Here is a 19,157-nt window from a genome sequence, read left to right on the forward strand (position 1 = left end):
TTAACTTCGCTTTCCAAGCATGAGGAACTACTGGCATTTTGGGGTTGTTTCTTCAATTTGTAGACGCATTACGATGAGGAAACACAGGCTATCCATAAAGGTTACATATTTACAAGCTATGTTTACATAAAAGATAATTGCAGATCATTTTAATTATGATAATTTCCAAGTTCTGACATTAACTGAGCTTTAAATGCTTCCTCGTGGCAGCATTGAACTAATTGCAGTGAGCAAAAGCCCAATTTCCATAGATTTCTGTAGAAAAAAAATAAAAAATGCTACACCCTCTTGATACCTCTGCAAGGTTTAGAATCAGACACAATCTGGAAACTGGGCTCAAAATCAGCATGTGTTTTCATGCTGCATCTCACAATTATTTTCACGATTAACGATTTAATTTTTAAATAGTAGACTATTTTGTCTCAAATGTCTAAAAATAGTGATAAATGCCCACTTTTCCAGGAGATTGTGATTTCTTTACTTTCTTGATAAATCCAGCTAATGGTTTAGAAAACATATAAATTCCAGTTTCCATAATTCCAAGTTGTTGTCTTTAAAAAGGTGTCAACAGACAAAAACACAAACATATACATTTTTATATTATGTGAGATATACGAGCTGTTATCATACTGACTCCTTGTTCCTTGGCAGCCATGGCTATCTTGTACAAAAAATCCTCCTCCACAAAAGGCCGCACAGCATCGTGGATGAGGACCACCTTCGGTTTGTCCGCCACCGGCCTCCCCTCCTCCCCCAGAGCCAGGACTCCGTTATATATCGACCTGTGGCGAGTCGAGCCGCCTGGCACCACTCGAACCTTCGTGTGCTGGAACTGCTGGACGATGTCTGTCATGAGGTCCATGTGTTCTCTGGCAACAACGACTACAATGCTCTGGATCCATGACACCCTGCAAAACACAGAGTCTACTCAGCAACGTTTGTTTTGTCAGGTGAGAAGTCATAATAACCAAGGAGGGTAGGCAGAACATAACACCTACTATAGTTTTTTTACATATAGGAATTCTGGCTGTAACTAATCTATTGATTTACTTGCTTGTTTCATCTGAAGAATGTTGAAAACGCCTGTTTAAAGTTGAAAATGCTTGTATTGGGCAACCAAGAGTCCAAACCCAAAGATATTTGGTTTAAATAAGAAATACAACTGAGAAAAAGTTAAAACCAGCAAAAGTACAATATAAAAAGGTGTTTAAAAGTTGTGGTTTTGTTGTTCTACTAAACTAAGCTAAGGGTCTGTTGGCTTTGACATCATATTTAGGATACAAACAGGAGAGGGAAATCAAATTAGCGTAGTTCCCAGAGTGCTGAGCTATTCTTTACATAAATTATTTTGCCTAAATAATCAAAAAGTCTCAACATTGTCAAATAATAATATATTATCATGCATCTAGAGCCAATTACAGACCCATGCGGCCCTACTTTTAAATCACCCAGTTTGGATTATTGATCCAAATCAACCACTAATCAGTACTGACACTGATTACCTATTTTAACTTCTTGTAAGCACTCAGGCCACACAGATGCAGGGAGCATCTGCATCCTGCTGTCTAGACCCAAGATGTTGCAGGAAGTAGTTCATTTCCCGACAACATGTGAACACTGTCAAAAAGCTAAGAGCAGACACATCGGATTATCAAACCGGTTGTTATTGTACTAATGTTGTAATGAAGGACAGGCAATGATCATAACACACTGTAGACATCCATCCTCTCTTCATCATTATGTATCAATGATTTGATACATTGTTAAATAAGATTGATAATAGTACACTTAACAAAAGTAAGTAGGCTAGTAAGATTGATTTTCATAGCACCTTACAAATCCTGACGTATTTTAGAAGTGCACATAATAAACATGAATCTGATGTTTAAGAATAACGCTGCCCTGGTTTTCTCTGTCCACCTGCAGATGGGCAATATTATAAACCATAAAATTACATAAAAGTGTAAATCCTGAGCTTTGTTCATCCCATGGTAGGTATCACTAATCTCTCAGAGTAGGCTATGAGGCCATTTTGGAAACTCAGCGCCAGGATTATTACAAATCTTTGCCTATAGATTTGTAGTACTTTACATTTTAAATTAAAATGTAAAGACAGATATTTGTGTATGTATTGATGTGTGTATTGTAATGTACATTTAGTTAATATGTCATTTATAAAAACAGACAATGAAGGGGGTTTCATTTATGACAAAACATCATATTTGATCAACTTTTCATGCACAAACTTGCATAATGTTCACTCCGAATTGTAGTGGATAAAAAGTGGTGTGCAAAGAGAGTATGAGTACCTCTTATTTGAACTCAAGTAAAGTAAAATTACTTGAATAAATGTACTTAGTTACATTAAGCTAACGGTCCACACCTATGGTCCACACAGACACACGCCACACACCGGCCGTTAGAGAAAGTGAAGGACCTGTTGTCACCAACGTAATTTACACCTGTAGCCTACCTGCAGGTTGCATATGTTCACAAAAGGGGATTATGACATTTTAAGTGTACTCCTTTTCATTCTCCTACCTCTCGAAAGCCTGTATGGTGTAGCTTATGAGCGGCCGACCCATAAACAGGCAGAACTGTTTCGGTGTCTGTAGACCGGTTCTTTCCCCGGTGCCTCCGGCAGGGAGAACGACTGACACCGGGAAGTCGACGCTGCGTTCCGCCGGCTGGTGGTCGCTCCTCCCGGCCTCACAGGTTGGGAAAGTTCCGGGATGAGTGGGCCTGTCTGGGTCACAACTATCGCTTTGCATCTTTTTGTGGTGATCCTCCATCAGCTGGTGGGTGAGGGGTCACGGCAGGTAATTTCTAAAACGGTCCATTTCCCGCTGATCGGGCGGGGAGGCAAAATAGCGGCAACGTGGATGGATATTTAGAAAAACAGCACTGTAAAGCTGGAACCGTTTAATGCAGTGTTTCCGTTGAATGCTTTCAAAATAAAACAAAAACTTTAGTCTAGGTTTTATTAGTTTATTTTACCAAAAAGCTTCTAAGGTGCATATAATTGGGCATTGGGCTGACATATGTGTCTATAACATAACTGTTTTCAGATGTTTTAGTTCTAAAGGTGAGAAAGTAAAAGGCCTCTGGATCCCCAGAGAAGCGAATAACTAAGTAGTCTAGAGCTTTTTTTCTTCAGAATAGTAAAATGCTTGCCCCTGAGATGTGGGGGGAGTGCGTAGGAAACTTCATCTGAATTGGCAAGTATATTGCCAGTTCATCATACTGTATTGTAATGAAAAGAAAAGTTAAGTTTAGATTGAAGTTTATTTTTAAATGCCACATTTTTTTTCATTTCCGGTCAGATTCAAGCGAATGCAATCTGGAAAAGCGTTGCGATGCTGCTGGATACAACCTATGGATATAACAAGCAGCTCTTGTTCTCGCATGATTTCAGTAGGTAGGTTGTCGTTGTATGTCTCTCGATAACTTGTATATCAATCATATTCAATTCATACTCAATTATCAACTATCAGCATTTGAGCATTTATGCAGTATAACATTACCAACATTATATATTTTAAAGGTCCCATATGTCATGGCAATTTCTACTGATCATAATTCCATTGTTGGGGTATAGATTTCTATTGTGCAATTTTCCAAACGCACATTGGTTTCTCATACAGAAATGCTCATACTCTGTATAGTGTATTCACTCTCTGTCCTAAACGGCTTGTTGGAGCTCCTGGGGGTGTGTGCTGAGGGGGCTGCAGCACCCCCATCTGCGAGGCTCCACTAGCACCCGCACCTACAGTGTAAGCGCTCCACTAGCACCCCCTCCCCCCCAGCGCGTCACAGTTTAGCCACTGAGAGAGAGTGTGTGTGTGTGAGGAGCTCCACGGATTGGTCCATTTGGACCAATGGGTCCATTTTGGTATGGTCACGTCACTGTACCCAGGAAGAAAAAGAGAAATCTCCAACGAGGCCTTCTGGGGCAGCATAGACAGGTATTTTCTGTGTTAGAGTTTTACTCGCTACAGGATGTACTTTGAGGGTTTGTGACTTTGCAGACCGTTTACATGCATAAAAACCTTCATAACACATAAGGGAAGGGGTAATAACCGGAAAAGGATGACATGGGACCTTTAATGTATATACAAGTGTACAACTAAATGACAGTTAGAATAAAAGAAAGATAAATGAAATCATCTATTACACATAGGTAGTTGAAGAACCTAGTGTCTCAAATCAAGACTATTCCTCTGTAGATATGTTGTAAATGTACTTCTAATTTTCACCAGTCAGTCTAACATAAGAACTTCATATTGCTTTGCATGGGTTATAATGGTTAACTGAAGTGTCATACCTGGTAAAGCCTCCAAAGACAACAATACATGTGATACAAAAAGGGATATTTATTTTGTATAAAGTTACTAGACTGATTGATGACAAAGCTTTTCCAGGTTTTACCCACATTCTGAAGTCAATTAAGCAATCATATGATATGTTGTCACAGAGAATATATTACATCAAAAAATCCTAAATCTTACAAAGTAACATTTTATACACATGGCCATTCTTAAAAAGGCAAATAAGAATTTGATATATGTACAAGTATTTACACTGAATTTTGTTTGAGATGTTTGGTGTTTACTGGTGTTGGTGCTTGAACTTTAGCTCTCCATCTGCACATACACTGAATATATAGGAACCATAGATAGGAACGCATGCATATGGCTACATTCAGGGACATTGTGTGTTAGCTTGGGGCTCCAGAAAGCACTGCAGATTGTACACCCCAGTTCTGTTCACATTATCTTTTCACCTTTTGGATATAACAACAAGAAAAGTCCTTAGCATGCCTTTTGGAGTTCTCCCATCATAGTAGGGAACCAGCTTCACCTAAATTAAGTCCCAGTCACATTGAGAGATAATCCACAAACTCTGGACATAGTGTCTCAATGTCACAGAGACAAAACTCCGTAGGGTCATAAGGATTCAGAGTGAGTCTCAGGGCTCAGCTTCGTGCCAGTTCTCACTCAGCCGGTCCTTCCCCAGCCTCCTCTTGTTCTTGGACTTGTGCTTACGCAGGAGCTGCGGTGGCAACAAAGCCGGCTCCTCGAATTTGTTGCCCGACTCGTTGTGCATCCTCGAGTACCTCTTGCACTTGCAGGAGGTGACAACAGTGATTTTGTATGTTCTCGTGCTGCCATCCTGGCATTGCAGCTGTATGCGCTGGGTGCGGGTCTTGTCGTTGACACACCGCCAGTCCTGGTTGCTGCTCCGACGACCCCAGAGCTTCCTGCTATAGGCGCCTCCGATCCAGTTCTGAAGCATCTGAGCTGGGAGACACTCTCCAGCGCACACCAGCTCCTTGATGGGGTTGATGCTGGTGCAGTGGCCATCAGAGATGTACTTTGTGGACCTCAGCTCTCTGCATCCAATTTGGCCTCGCTCTGTGGGAAGACACAATGAGAATTATGAGAATCTGACAGCTGGACGTATATTGGAGAACATTTCTAAATCATGCATTTATCAATTGTTTTTTGTATAGAAAAAGGCAGTGAGTAGTGAAAAAAGCGTATTAAATGTTCACACATCCTGACGTGACATCTTTAAATGTCTTGTTTTTTCATTCCAAAAATCTAAATGAAAAAGAAAAGAAGCTAATCCTTACATTTGAGAGGCAGAAATTAGATAATGTTGACTTAAAAACAACCAAAACAATATTTTGAATCTTTTGATAGTTGTTGGTTGATTTCCACGAACTGGTTAATTGTTGCAGCTCTAACGTAAGATTCAGTTTTCCGAGCACTAATTGAGACAACAAAATGACACACCAGTGAATGCATGTCATTACTTCATCATGGTATTGAAACGTTAATAACGATAATAATGGATAACTTTCCAGTCCTTTATCCTGTACATTATCTTGGTTTTGAGCCCCTTCTTAGCCTCTGGCAAAGTCAAGGACCACAATAGCATTTTGACCTTTGCTTCAAAAAGAAGAGGAACTTTGGCATGTGAAAAAAAAGTCTCTTTTTTTATCAGTGGATTGTGACTGGATGTATTATTCTGCTGCAGGCTACCAACACTGTCCCCCTGCTCGCCCCTCCACCACTGTAACACAAGCTCAGGTCCATTCATACAGCTCAGTGACAATGCCCCCCCCATGTGACAGTGTTTGATGAATGAACTCCCTTGCTCCCCTCCTTCCTTCACCACTGGCTGCTGGGAATGCCTCAGAGCAAAAATAGGAGGCTTCATGGGAGATCACCTCTATTCAGCCACACTGACACCCAGTGGGCTATACCTGCCTGGACCAAAGCCAACTGTATGAGCTCAGTGTGTGCTTTGACACAACACCCCTGCACAAGACTTTATCCAAACTTTACTGTTACCATATAGAATTTGTTTTGATATTTTCTAAATGTTTCATACCGCACTAATTTGATAGCCTGTATGCTACTTTTTGCAGATTAGCTATTTGATATAGTTGTATCAAGGTATCATGGTAACGGGATTAAGTGCCGCATTAAAGGGTCCCTTGTTTGACTAATTGAGATTTAGATACGAAAGACAAAAGCGATTAATGAGCTTTATCAAGAGTTTATTTCTGCAAGCAGCCTCGAATTAAGAAATTCAGAAAGTGGAATGGAAAAAATTGAAAATTGTTGCATTTGCCAGTTCGGTTTTCTTGTCTAAAGGTGAGAGCTATTGGATGAGTAATCTAATAGCATATCTTGGAAATACACACAAGGTTACTGGAACGTTATCAATACCACACACACACACACACACACACACACACACACACACACACACACACACACACACACACACACACACACACACACACACACACACACACACACACACACACACACACACACACACACACACACACACACACACACGTACGTCTCTATACAAATATTTTTGCAGTTTATGAGGAATAAACAAATAATAAAGCGGCTCCGGTTCTCACCCCCTCTGTCCTGACCTGCGCTGCCCGCTCCTCTCCCGCCGGTCCGGGCTCGGTTCAGAGTCACATTGCTCTGAACCTCCGGCACCGGCGCGCTCACGTGCGATAACAGGAGCTCCGTGGCGTCGTTTTGTAATGCATGGCAATTCCTCAGCAGGATGCAAAGTACGACCAAGGAATGGCATGACGTCTCGTACGCACTCAGGTGCATCATGATTGCTCTCTGGGAAGAGGGAGAGATGTAGGTCCGCTTGGAGAGAGAGACTGATGCTGGAGGAACATGTGAGACCCGAGCTTTTATACAGCCGGTCCGCCTCGCGCTTTGGCAGCTCCTCAGGTGCGTCTCTGTTATGAAGCTGTGATTGGTTGCAAACAAATGTACGCTCTTAAAATAACCCCTCCCACTCGCTTTTGGTTGCGGGGTTTAAACGTTGTTTCTGGATTCATGATGATGATAATGATGATGGGATTAGATGCCTGAGTGATTGGCACATTAACACTTGTTTTTGATGTGTGATATAATGATAAGAGGACGTTTTTTTTCTTTAGTAAAAGGATAAAATATTGGAATCATTTCCATTGTTTTCAATTGTTGTACCGAACTTCATCAAAAAAAGACATAGGCCTAAAGACTTAGGCAGTGATAAGCGTACTCCTTTATTTTTGGAATTAGTTTGAATCAATAACATTAAAAAAAAAAGTAAATATATATTCTAAACGGAGAAATTGCAATTCAAATATTTTTTTGTTATAAAATAAGAATACAGATCTGGATATTATACAGATTTGCAGTTGAACACCAGCTTTCCAAACCGTCCTAAATAAGATTCCTTTCATGTTTACACAAATCTTTGGCCAACTGCTTTTGAAGTAATATGTACTGTTGCTCTATGCTGTTGTTATGCAATGTTATTATTAACAGACTTTGCTTTCAGTGACTCCTGCTGTTCTTGGACTGTATTCGTAATTTTCTGGGTGTTCCTTTTAACTATGGAAAGCTGAGTTTGGTTTGTTTATGTTTGGTTTGTAACACTGCATGTTAACTCTTGTCTTCTTTCTGGATTTCATATACAAATCTTCATGGCAGTAGTCGAGTTGCTGTGACCAAAATGTTCCTGCTTGTTTGAATCCCTTCCTTAATTAGTTTAATTTGAGAGGAAATTAAATTCTCCCTCCCTCTCTAAACTCCAAATCAAAGCTGCAGCTGCTCTGTGAGGTGTGTGTGTGTGTGTGTGTGTGTGTGTGTTTGTGTTTGTGTGTGTGTGTGTGTGTGTGTGTGTGTGTGTGTGTGTGTGTGTGTGTGTGTGCGTGTGTGCGTGTGTGAAGTTGTATGTTTCATCTAGCATTCTGCAGCACTTTGGAAAACGAGAAGGCGGATAAATGTAAGATGTTTCTTGATCCGCTGGATGACAAACAAACCTGTTGATGTACAAAATCGTAATTTAAAAGTTTGAAAAATGAAGGTACTGTTCTGTAATTTCACTATAAAGCAAAAGCCTTGAACCTTCACATTGTATTTTTAGATCAGCTGCAGAAGGGAAGTCAGGACAGAATGAGGGAAAGAAAGAAAAAGATGACATTTTGTTGCATTCTTGCACCTGATGACTTCTCCATCTGCAAGCCATTTCTCAAACAGCAGAGAGAATAAGACTTAATGAGAAATGTTGCTACATTTCCTCTGAAATGGTCAAAAGTCTAAGTTATTTGGCATCGGTGATGTTTTCCTTAGTTTAGAATAATTAGAGACATCATTGCAAACATTATTTGACTGTGATCCAACCAACAGCTGCTTGTTATTCAGAAGTGATGGAGCATTAATAACTACATATGAGTACACATCTGATGGTACCCACTCAGGTTTGACCTTCTGGTTAGTTTATGTTTGGTATTCTCCACGTTGCGACTTGCCTCTGGTGTTTTATTCAGGAACGAAAGCTGATATGGTCTGTGTGTAATACGCTGTCTGTCTATGCCACCCTCCCCCTGCCTGCCTCTTCCCTGTCAGTTGCACATGTAATGATTAGAGTGCTCAGACTAACTGCAGTCTTTGTGTGTCCGCTGAACAAAAACCAGAAGAGGTGTAATTACTTTGTGGGGAACATTCAATCCAGTCCTGTCGTAGTGATTTGAAAAGAGGCATCGTGAGGAGTTTCTAATTGTTGCTCATGTGAATGAAAGGTGATACTCAGATCACTTAGCTTTTATTATCAAACATGCACTTTTTTTGGGCTGTGGTCTCTTTTCAGGATAGAGAGTGGAGTAGGCCTCAGGACAATTCTTTCCTCTCCAAAGAGAAAGTAATCACTCTTTAATCAAGTATGTGGGGATACAAAATGTCCACATACCACCAATTTTGCAATTCCGATCAGAACGAAATACTTCAGATAAGAGGCAGATACAACATGAAGAAAACAGCAAGGTAGGAAGAGGAGAAGAAAGGAACAATTTAAAAAGGAGGAATTAAAAAAGGAAAAGTTGAAGAATGAAATGAGGAGAAAAAGAAAGATGGTGAATGAAGGAAAGTGGGAGGGATTACCAGTCAGTAGGAATTTAGGTCCAATTAGTGATGCACTATGGCCAACAAATGTGGACACCTGTCAACCTACATGTTTCTACTTTTGGTCTGGGACATTTGTTTGTGGTTTGTGTTTGGCTGTTTCTTGCTTCAAAATGACAGTGCCTCCATGCAACAAAGCCAGCTCCATAAATACATGTTTTTCTTTCAGTTTGGTGTCAAAGAACTTGACAGAGCCCTGACCTCAACCCCATGCAACACCTTTGAGAGGAACTGAGACAGCAACTATGATCCAGGACTCATCATCCAACACCAGCGGTTGACCTCATGTGCTTTGTGGCTGAATCAAAGCAAACCACTGAGCTTCAATGGATTAATGAAGACTCATCCAATGGCAGAATTAATGCTCACAGTTTTGGGACGAGACGTTCAACAATCTAGTTCTGGAATAAAGTTGAGTGGACCTCGTACTTTTGGCAATGGAGGAAGAAGTTCTCAGATAGTAGACCTTAGAACTCCTAAGTTAAAAGTAAAAGCCCTGCATTTAACATTTTACTTGAGAAAAAGTACAAAAGTATTAGCAGAAAAGTATACTTAAGTACCAAATCTAAAAGTACTCATAAGTGGGTATACTCATAAGCATCACTGGTTAATGATAAGTGATGTCTGCTACGAGAATATAGTGGAGTATAAGTAACATAAAATGAAAATACTCAAGTAAAGTACAAATACCTCTTACTTACTTAAGTACACTTGAGTAAAATAATGTGGTTAATTTTCACTGACTTTTTTATATGTGAGTTAAATAAATGTAAATCTCCTGAGCAGGTGAAGCTAGTCTGTCACTTAACTTCACTGATTATTTTATTGTTTCCTCTCTCCTTTGTAAGTCCTCAAACAGGAGCAAAGGATCTTTCACTTCCCAGCTCTTCTCAGAAGGTCACACTTCACCGCCCCTCTGAGCCTCTTCTTATGGGACCGGCTTAAACGAATGCATAAAAGTGAATATGATAGGCTCTCTCTTGTGTGCCCTCAGCAGCAGCCAAACTCAGCAGCAGGAATTCGGTAGCCCGTTACCCTCATGGGAAATGAAAGGTGGCTGGGTTAATAGCATATTGACAAGCAGCATGGCTGGAGTTGGTGCACGATCAGGAAGCGCCCACATGCAGGAACGGGAGGTGTGGCGAGGGTCGACCGGAGGGGAACAAGAGGAATGCTCAACACCTGGCACAAAGCCAAGAAGGAAAGGTCACGGAGGATACAGAGTTGGAAAAGATCCCAACGGAAGACATATGGAGGACTGTGTCTCATACGTCACAATTAATTATACTTTATTATTAGTATTTTACTAATACCAGTTTAGTTACTCACCAAAATACTTATGGTACATTTTCACCTGCTTTTTAAAAATGTTTTAGCATCCCTCATACAAACCAGTGCTGGAGAGTAACTCACTAACTATTTATTGTAAGTACAACTTTAAGGTACTTTAAATTCAAATGTTGTATATTTAGTTAATTTGCATATTCAGATTTCTAATACAAAATATCATCAATTGTATTGTATATGTATGGATAAAGAGAAGACTTCATTAATCCCTTAGTGCAGTCAGTCTCCCAACATTATTAACAAAACTGTTTTTCTTTTTAATATGTGAGTGAAGCACAGAGGGATTCTTAAGATTAAGATTAAGATGGACATTTATTGATCCCCCGAGGGGGAAATTCAATTTTCCTCTCTGTTTTTTATACACGCACATGCTCCTTATGCAAGTACATATCACACAGTTATGTTTGTGCACACGTGGACATAAGAAAGACTTACTGCAGCAACTGGTTTCTCCTGTCTCGGTATGAAAGTGTGTATCAATGCGATCGCATGTTTAGCTTGGATCCAAAGACAAATCGTTTTGGGCTTCAATTGTAGAGAACCCTTATGTGAATAAACAAGGAAAACAAAAAGGAAATTGACATCGACACGTTGGTGCCTGTTAATCCTGGTGAACACTGCTCTCTGCTGGATATGTGTCTTCCCTGCAGGTGAATGATCCATTAAATCACCTACAAAATGAACAAGATGTACCTAAATCTACCATACTCCATGCAAGAAAATAAACATATAAGTGATTTAAAAGTTTGAAATACAACACTTTTTTAGTTTGTTGTGATTTCAAGCAAAACAGGAGTTTCCAAGCAACAGGTGTGAAAATGCAGAGGATGGACAATGGAGGGGGCTGAGGTTGACTGATTTATCTCAAACACTATTATTACACATTAATATATATATATATCTCCCTGGCATCTCATACAGGGGCCCTGAATCATCTGACCTGCCTGCAGCTTCTGGACACGATGTACAAGCTCAGGAGGGTGAAGCAGCTGCAGACTGCAAGTCAGTGATGAAACCCATTCAGAGTGGCTTAGCGCCTCAGACAGTCTTTGTTTATGCTTTTAACAGCCTACACGAGCACCAACAGCATTATTACAAACTAGATTGAACTTTTATTTGTAATTTGTGAGGGCTTTTCTGCAGCTTTTTTTCTTATTCCCATCTCCCATGAACCCGGGTATCGCCCCCATGTGATCCACTGCTTGCCTTCTATCCAGGTTTTAGATAGAAAACGTAAGATGTATAAAATATTCAGAGGAAAATGCATTTAATCTGCGAAGCTGCAAGTACAACGTGTGTGTTTTGTGATATTTTGCCATGAAAGTTTGTCAGTCGTCTGGTCTCTTTCTGTTGTGTCAGAGGTGAAGTCTGTTGAGAGGAGGAGGTCAAGAGGTCATTCCAGATTTACAGCCAGGAGCGTCATCGTGTCCTCCAGTCTGTGGCCTTCTGCAGACGGGCAACATAGTCCTCCATCTGAGAGGACGTTTGTCAGTGCCAAGATCTGTTTGCAGTGTATTAATAAATCTGTGTTCTGCTCAAAATGTTATAATACTCTGTCAAAACACAGTTTAATGCCTACTGATGGTTATATTAGCCCTTCATATAACTCCACTACAGATCTTGGGAAAAATGTAATGTGAAAACAATTGGAAAGCTTTTTGTGGCTTGGTGTAGCTGCATGAAATCCGTGTATAAATGTGAGGGCTAATGACAAAAATAAAATATTAAAGTAAGTGATTGAGTTGCATTGTGGGTTAGGTAGGCGACTAGGCGCCCAGGTTTTGACTAGGAGGAACCAATAGAATAATTATATATATTTTACTTGGTTTTTTTAACTGTCAATTGTGACTCCCATAAATGGCCATAATGTTATCAGAGTGCAATGCTCAGTGGGTGGAGAAATAATTTAAAGTAATCTGTGTTCTCGCCCTCTGGAACCTTTTTGAAAACGTCTTCATTATTGTCTACCTTGCTTTAATAACGCATTCTGCCTGGAGACAGGTTAAGGTTATGGTGAGAAAACAGGAAACAGGAATTTGATTATCGTGTGTGTACCACCCAACATGGACATGATGAAGTTGGTCTTTATTTAACGAGACTCAGATCAAGTTGTTGACATATTGTAGATTGTCAGGGTTCAAGACAAACAAAGCCTTGTTGGATCTGGTGTCAGTTGGTTTTCAGGCTGCACAATAAATGAAATGCATCACACAAAAAAGTATCCTAGTAGGGGTGTCATTGTGCTGTGTACAACAATGTTTAATCAATGAATGTTGCTGCATTTTGAGGGGAAAAAACCCCTTTCAATTATGTTACCGTTTTGAAAATCCTGAGCATTAACGTCATCTTTACCATGCACAACAAATAAAATCATGTTGTTTACATTTAAAAAATATACATTTTTGGTCAATATAGTGCAGCCATGCCATCCACCCCCATAACATTATCCGTAAAAATAAAAAAATCCAAATAACAAAATTAGGTATATTGCAAACTAACGACAGCTCTGATTGGCTACGCAGTCACTTCTCTCCTGCACAGGATGCTACAGTTTAAGGCAGAAATATGCTTTCCATTATTCATGTGAACCATTAGCTCTTCATGTCTTCCCTCCCAGTGACCACAAACACACCAGCCTACGCCATTTTCACGTTCACATAAGACAATATCTGGAAAATAACATATAAAAATGACATAAAGATGACCGCTGTAGCACAAACCTTCCTTGTGTGTGTTAGTTTCTCTCTGCCCTGTGACGGTCTCAGGTCGATAATAAATATGGGTTCTTATCTCCTGCTGGATCAGTCCTCATCTGGCTTTCAGTCTCACTGCCAGTTTGCTCTGTCTGTGTTGTATGGATGTGCTTCCTGATGTTCCTCAGTTGTCAGCAGCAGCAATGGGAGCGGGGTCTGAAGTTTCTGAGGGGGGGACCTCACTGTTGCTCTCCACTGAGAGCTCCTGCATGGCCTCCTGCGCGGCGTCACTCTCTTCTGAAACAGAGACGATTCTGTTAGCTCTGAACTGCTTTTATGCTAAATCAAGACATCGGGGGTTGAGTTTAGCTATTCCCACTGTTCATGTTGGAATAATGAACATTACTTAATTCTGACAATATGTAACATGGAAAATAAATGACTTTGTGTGAAGAAACTCGAATTTCATTTAAAAATCAGGTTTCAGCATCGTTCCAATTGATTCTGAAGGAGTTCTTTTGGTTGTTAACCTGTAGTTTTTGCTATATATAGCTAGTTATAATATTAGTTATTACTGCTTCTTTTGCACTTTTGCTGATTAAATTAACTGTCTGTCCTTCTTTACTTACTTATAATTATGAAGGAATCACCTCTTACCATTAAACACTATTTGGATGTGTTTGACACTGTTGCAGTGTTTTATTCTTTGACATATTTTGTCTAATAGACAGATGTTGATGAAGTACCATTACTCTGCTCCATCCTCAGTTGGGCCGATTCTTCCTCCTGCTTCTCCCTCTGCTCTTTGAGCGTCTTGCACACTTTCTTGTGGGTGAACCAGTGCATCTTCTGACAGGCCTGGTCACAGTAGATCACCTAAATAAACAAATTAGACATTTAATTTAACATGGGATGCAATGAGAATAATACCAAAAAGGAAGAGAGAATGAACACCAGCATGAAGAGAGCTTTACTTTGACAGTGTGTGCATTTTGTTTTTCTCTGTGTATTGAAGAGGGAAAGCATCTACCAAGTATAACACTGAACATTTGACACTCACCATTTTACAGATGGAGCATCTCTTCTCCGCTCCCTTCTCTCCACAGGTGGTACAGAACTCTGCGTCCATGAAGCCGACCTGACCTGTGATGGCCTGAGTCAGCACTGACAGAGCTGTGGGGTCGTTACCCTGCGTCAGCGAAAGGAAAGAAAATGGAGGAGAAAAACAATTAAACAAATTAGACATAAAACTAGTTTTATAATTGGAAGAGTCTCCCAAGTAAAGTGTGTCTGAAATAAAGGAGTTTTCTGTTAACAACTAGAGAGCTCCATTTAAACACATCAAACCTTCACAAAATCTGAACTGAAAGCGTTACCTTTCCACTTTAAAGAAATACTGGCTTTGAACACGTTGCTGAATAAAATAATCTTTTATCATTCATCCAGACTCACAATCTCCACAGGGGCGACACTCCGCACCAGCTGCTGCAGGAGAGTGGCGTCGCAGAAGGGAAACTTGCGGATGCACTCTCTGAGAAACTTCTCCTGGAATAGGGGGAAGCCATCGCTGTCACGACCCTTCAGCAAACTGCAGGACGGGGGGTCAAAGAGAAAAGACAGTGCTTCAACACATTTTGTAAGATTCATTTTCAGCCTGGGGTTTCATGTTAACCGAACAGAAGTCATACTGGAATAGACAGATCTCCAGTCATTATACAGACTACGGTAAACCTCAATATGGTCCTTTAGTAAACAATGAAAAGTGCAGTCTGGCTAAAAAGGGCCACAGTCCTTAGGAAACATCCCGCTTGGCCTCACCTCTTGATGAGGCCATCCAGCTTGTCCTCGCGGTCCTTGAGGAAGGAGGCACACTTCCCCAGCACGCAGCTGATGTAGTGCATCTTCATGGCCAGCACCTCGTTCATGTCCTGCTGCTTGATGCACTTCTCACAGATGAGCTCCATCACCCGGCGACATTTCTCCAGAGCCTCCGCCTCCGCCACCAGGGGGTTCTCTTTCACCAGCATTACCATCTGCAAACCATCAGGGATACTTATCAAGTTCCACTAATGACCAAATCTACCTCTCAGAAAATAGAGTATCCCATGTGATGTGTGTTTGCGGTGTCATCTTGGTGTGTTTTTCTTCCAGACCTTTGAGGAAGGTACTGTATCTCTAGGCCATTTTGGATGGTGTTGAATATGAATAATCAGGACTGTTTCGTTACAATTTTTTATTTAAAGAATTTTGGATCACTGATGATGTTCCCTGATTGACTAAGAATTCAAATGAGCTCTCTACCAATTTCTCATTGCACTCTAAAACGTTGTTAGACTCTGGAGCTAAGGCATGTTTGTAAGAGGAAGCTGTTAGATGGAGAGTCTGATGGAGATCATTTCTTCAGTCTGCATTTTAACACATTTTCAATACAATTCTACACAACAGTCCTGCAGTGTCCTACCTTGACGGGGTTCAGGTTGGTGCTCATGATGACCTTGTGGAGGGGTCCGGCCAGCTTGGAGGGCAGCTTGGGTTCCTTCTCCAAACCCTGGAGCTTGGAGTAGTAATCTAGCTTGGCACGGGAGAAGAAGTTGTTGATCACTGTGACACAGTCGTGTTGCCCTGAGGACGGAAAAGAAGAGACCGATCATTTTTCAATCTTTGAAAGCAATGTTTGTCACATGATTACATTTAGTTAGTAGCAAGTTAGGCTATTTAAAGTTAAGTTAAAGTTAAAGCCTTTTATTGTCATTATACACAGAGTATAACGAGATTCAGAGTGCAACTCTGTCCCGGTGTGCAAAAAATACAAACAAATACATAACACTAAAAAACACGTAACAGTAAACACTAGAGACATGTTTGTGTTAATGCAAAAGACATATACACCAATTCTTCAACCATTTGGGAGTGTTATGACACTATTTACAAGACGAAAAAACTCTCAATATGAATGTATTGATATGACATGAATGCAGCACAAAATATGTATTTCCGTTTCAACAAATAAATATACACAAAAAAAAAACGAATGGATGTTAGTAGTATAAATTGTGGACCAAAAAATATTTTATTAAAGAAAAAATGTATTGGGGAAATGTTGCTGGCTGAAAAATAAGTGTCTTAACAACACTGGGAAGAATGAGCGAAAGAGACGTACCGACAAAAGCGGCCATTTGTGCGGCGGTCCTTCCAACAGAGTTGACCACGTCCGTTTCCGCCCCGGCGTCCAGCATCATCCATGTGATATCAGTCTTTCCTACAGCAACAGAGGAAGAGGAATCATAGCAAATGCAACATTCCAAAACAACAACAGAGATGAGATTTTGAATCATATGGCTGTGAGAATTAACTCTAACCTGACAGGCCAGCAAACATCAGCGCTGTGTAGCCATGCTCATGTTGATTGCAGTTCACATCCGCTCCGTGTTGCAGCAGCAGCTTGCACATGTCTGCTTTCCCTTTGTACGCAGCGTGCATCAGAGGCGTCATTCCATACTGTGGAAAGGACAAAAAAGCTGTCAGGCTCATGTCAGCTCATCAGGCTGTCATTTACATGAATTTATATTTTACATGAGGAACATGAAAAAGGTTGCAAAAATATTTAAAACTTAGAAATGTATAGTAATTGTGGTTATTACAAACAAAACCATTGCCAAACATTTTGGCATTTTTCACCCAAATGTTTCCATTTTTATTAATTAAAATCCTTTTTTCTCAAGTAAACAGGAGAATAACAACATGTAGAAAACTCACACAGCTTTCATTATTTAAGAGAACATCCGTTGAAACACCTGATTTTGACAGGTGGACACAAAAGAATGACAGAAAGAAAGAAAGAAGGACATGAAGGACGTCCTCCAAGTCCTTTTGTCCCTCACATATGTCATCAAACAAAGGAAGAGCTATTCTGAGGGACTAGTATGTTTTACCTTCTACATTTTACACTTTGGCTAAAATTATAACATTCAAGTAAGAAATGCAAGTTAATGGTGCCAAAAGTATTAATTCCACGTACACTTTATAAAACCTGCCAGGTAGAATGAGGTTTAAAATGATTTTTTATAGAAAATATAACTACGTGTTGCTTCTGGTAAGTCGATTGAGGAAACTAATTGTGTTAAAACCAAAATAATTAGCTAAATAAAAGCTTAGCAGCATTGGTTGTTATTGAGTTTGAGAATAAACAAACATTTCACTGTTGATACTGGCAGTATAGAGGAGTCTTAGAGGGCTGTTTAAATGTGTTCAAAAACCGGTGCAGGTAGATTCCTTTCCAATGTAAGTCTAGATTTGTGTGCCTCAAATAACCCATCAAGTATCAAACATCAAAAATATAATAAGGTATGATTAATTAAAAATAAATGCGAATAATCTTTTACATATGATCTCTCCATTATAGTTCTTGGATTTGTTGTATGCATTATATTTTTCAGAGTTTTGATACACGTTTGAATCTAAGATACACTTAGATGTGTTACCTCATCCAAGCAGTTGACTCGAACATCCTTGCACCCCAACAGCCTCGAGGCCTCTTGAGTATTTCCTTTAGTGCAAAAGATTCAGTTTTATTGAAGTATGAATACGAACACCAAGTTTGTACAGCGGTATGTACAGCTGCTGAAGATATATTTAAAAGATCTAGGTCATGAAAGCATCTGTTATAATGCACTTGTTACATTTAACATACATAGTACAAAGAATCTCACAGAAACAAAGTAGAAATGCATGTTTTCTAGAAGTTCCTTTCACTCAGGTGGACATGTGCTACAAGCTACACATTACAAGCTAGCTGCTATCTAACCTTATCTACTACAAAACATATCATGCAAACTCATATCTAAGTTAATTTCCATGGTTAAAAAAACAGTCCCCGATCACAAACATTGTCAGTCTGACATTAATTCGTAAAATCTGGATAATAATGTATCATACAAGCTAATAAGAGCTAACCCAGTGTGTGTTTCTACAGGGATTAGCGTTAGCCGAAAGGGGCTTACCTGCAGTAATAACCTGAAACAACTCCTTTTCGCTTGAAGACAAGTCTCCCTTCTTCGGAGCAGACATGTTGGTAATTATTAGATTGAAAATAGGCTATAATGGCACAAATAAAACGAGAAGCTCTTGATTAAATGTACGCTTTATGTGGTTCTAGCAGTCGGCTGGGTCGGACATGTATGCTAGCTCAGGTTGAGCTGTCATCTGGAGTATACCACTGAGTGAGGGTTAACAAGGGTGTAACAGTTCAAACCAAAACAATACAGACATTTCTGTCCAGTAACTTGCAATTATAAATACAAATAAGTAATTTAAAAAGCGAAAAGATATAAATGCGGGATATGTAACAGTTACTAACAGCGAGGATTATAAACTATAAACACAACCAAAACGTTTATTACCCCTATACTTTCACTCAAATAAACACTTCCATTAAATCTTGAAAATCCATTCAGAAATTTAAGTGCTTAAACGTGGACCAGCTGAGACGTGACATCCGATCGTTATAACATATAATCAAGTTGCTTAATAAAAAATTTTTTTTAAATGATGTAGTCATTTATTACAGTTACTGAGAGAAAACTGTGAAATTAAATTACAGTAACTAATCAAAATGTTA

At 39.8% G+C, this 19,157-nt stretch overlaps 3 protein-coding genes across 5 annotated transcripts in view; all 3 read right to left on the reverse strand.

The window, feature by feature from the left end:
* crppa (CDP-L-ribitol pyrophosphorylase A) overlaps positions 1-2,927 on the reverse strand; it is a 40,477-nt gene extending 37,550 nt beyond the window's left edge. For both annotated transcript variants that reach the window (XM_079691570.1, XM_079691571.1), the window contains exons 1-2: positions 2,542-2,927; positions 635-908 (exon numbers count right to left, since the gene is read on the reverse strand). In XM_079691570.1, coding sequence (XP_079547696.1) covers positions 635-908; positions 2,542-2,792 — 525 coding nt within the window. In that variant the 5' untranslated portion in view covers positions 2,793-2,927. The remainder of the gene's footprint in view (positions 1-634; positions 909-2,541) is intronic.
* Positions 2,928-4,084: 1,157 nt separating this feature from the next.
* On the reverse strand, positions 4,085-7,221 carry sostdc1a (sclerostin domain containing 1a). Its single transcript, XM_079640395.1, has 2 exons — positions 6,947-7,221; positions 4,085-5,414 (listed from the first exon to the last, which is right to left on the reverse strand). Exons 1-2 carry the CDS (start codon positions 7,155-7,157, stop codon positions 4,969-4,971), a joined length of 657 nt encoding a protein of 218 aa, XP_079496521.1. The 5' UTR covers positions 7,158-7,221; the 3' UTR covers positions 4,085-4,968.
* A 5,857-nt stretch (positions 7,222-13,078) lies between these two features.
* Positions 13,079-18,758, reverse strand: ankmy2a (ankyrin repeat and MYND domain containing 2a). 2 transcript variants are annotated; one of them, XM_079692359.1, is made up of 10 exons: positions 18,541-18,758; positions 18,022-18,086; positions 16,900-17,038; positions 16,701-16,799; positions 16,002-16,162; positions 15,359-15,573; positions 14,993-15,128; positions 14,601-14,729; positions 14,287-14,416; positions 13,079-13,834 (listed from the first exon to the last, which is right to left on the reverse strand). In XM_079692359.1, exons 1-10 carry the CDS (start codon positions 18,605-18,607, stop codon positions 13,725-13,727), a joined length of 1,251 nt encoding a protein of 416 aa, XP_079548485.1. In that variant the 5' UTR covers positions 18,608-18,758; the 3' UTR covers positions 13,079-13,724. The 2 variants fall into 2 exon arrangements, with proteins under 2 accessions (XP_079548485.1, XP_079548484.1); XM_079692358.1 differs by having other exon boundaries at positions 13,079-13,837; positions 18,541-18,755.
* Positions 18,759-19,157: the final 399 nt, after the last annotated feature.

Source organism: Notothenia rossii (assembly GCF_949606895.1).
Source record: "Notothenia rossii genome assembly, chromosome: 7".
Classification (NCBI taxonomy): Eukaryota; Metazoa; Chordata; class Actinopteri; order Perciformes; family Nototheniidae; genus Notothenia; species Notothenia rossii.

What these genes read in the sequence shown, in the direction of transcription:
- ankmy2a (XM_079692358.1), bottom strand. Translation starts at nt 18,607, where the DNA reads ATGTCTGCTCCGAAGAAGGGAGACTTGTCTTCAAGCGAAAAGGAGTTG. An exon ending in GATGCTCCATCTGTAAAATG is followed by an intron (nt 14,417 to 14,600) that starts GTGAGTGTCAAA and finishes TTGTTTATTTAG; the next exon opens with GTGATCTACTGTGACCAGGC. An exon ending in GAGGATGGAGCAGAGTAATG is followed by an intron (nt 13,838 to 14,286) that starts GTACTTCATCAA and finishes TCTCTGTTTCAG; the next exon opens with AAGAGAGTGACGCCGCGCAG.
- sostdc1a (XM_079640395.1), bottom strand. Translation starts at nt 7,157, where the DNA reads ATGATGCACCTGAGTGCGTACGAGACGTCATGCCATTCCTTGGTCGTA. An exon ending in CGCAGGTCAGGACAGAGGGG is followed by an intron (nt 5,415 to 6,946) that starts GTGAGAACCGGA and finishes GTCTTCCCACAG; the next exon opens with AGCGAGGCCAAATTGGATGC.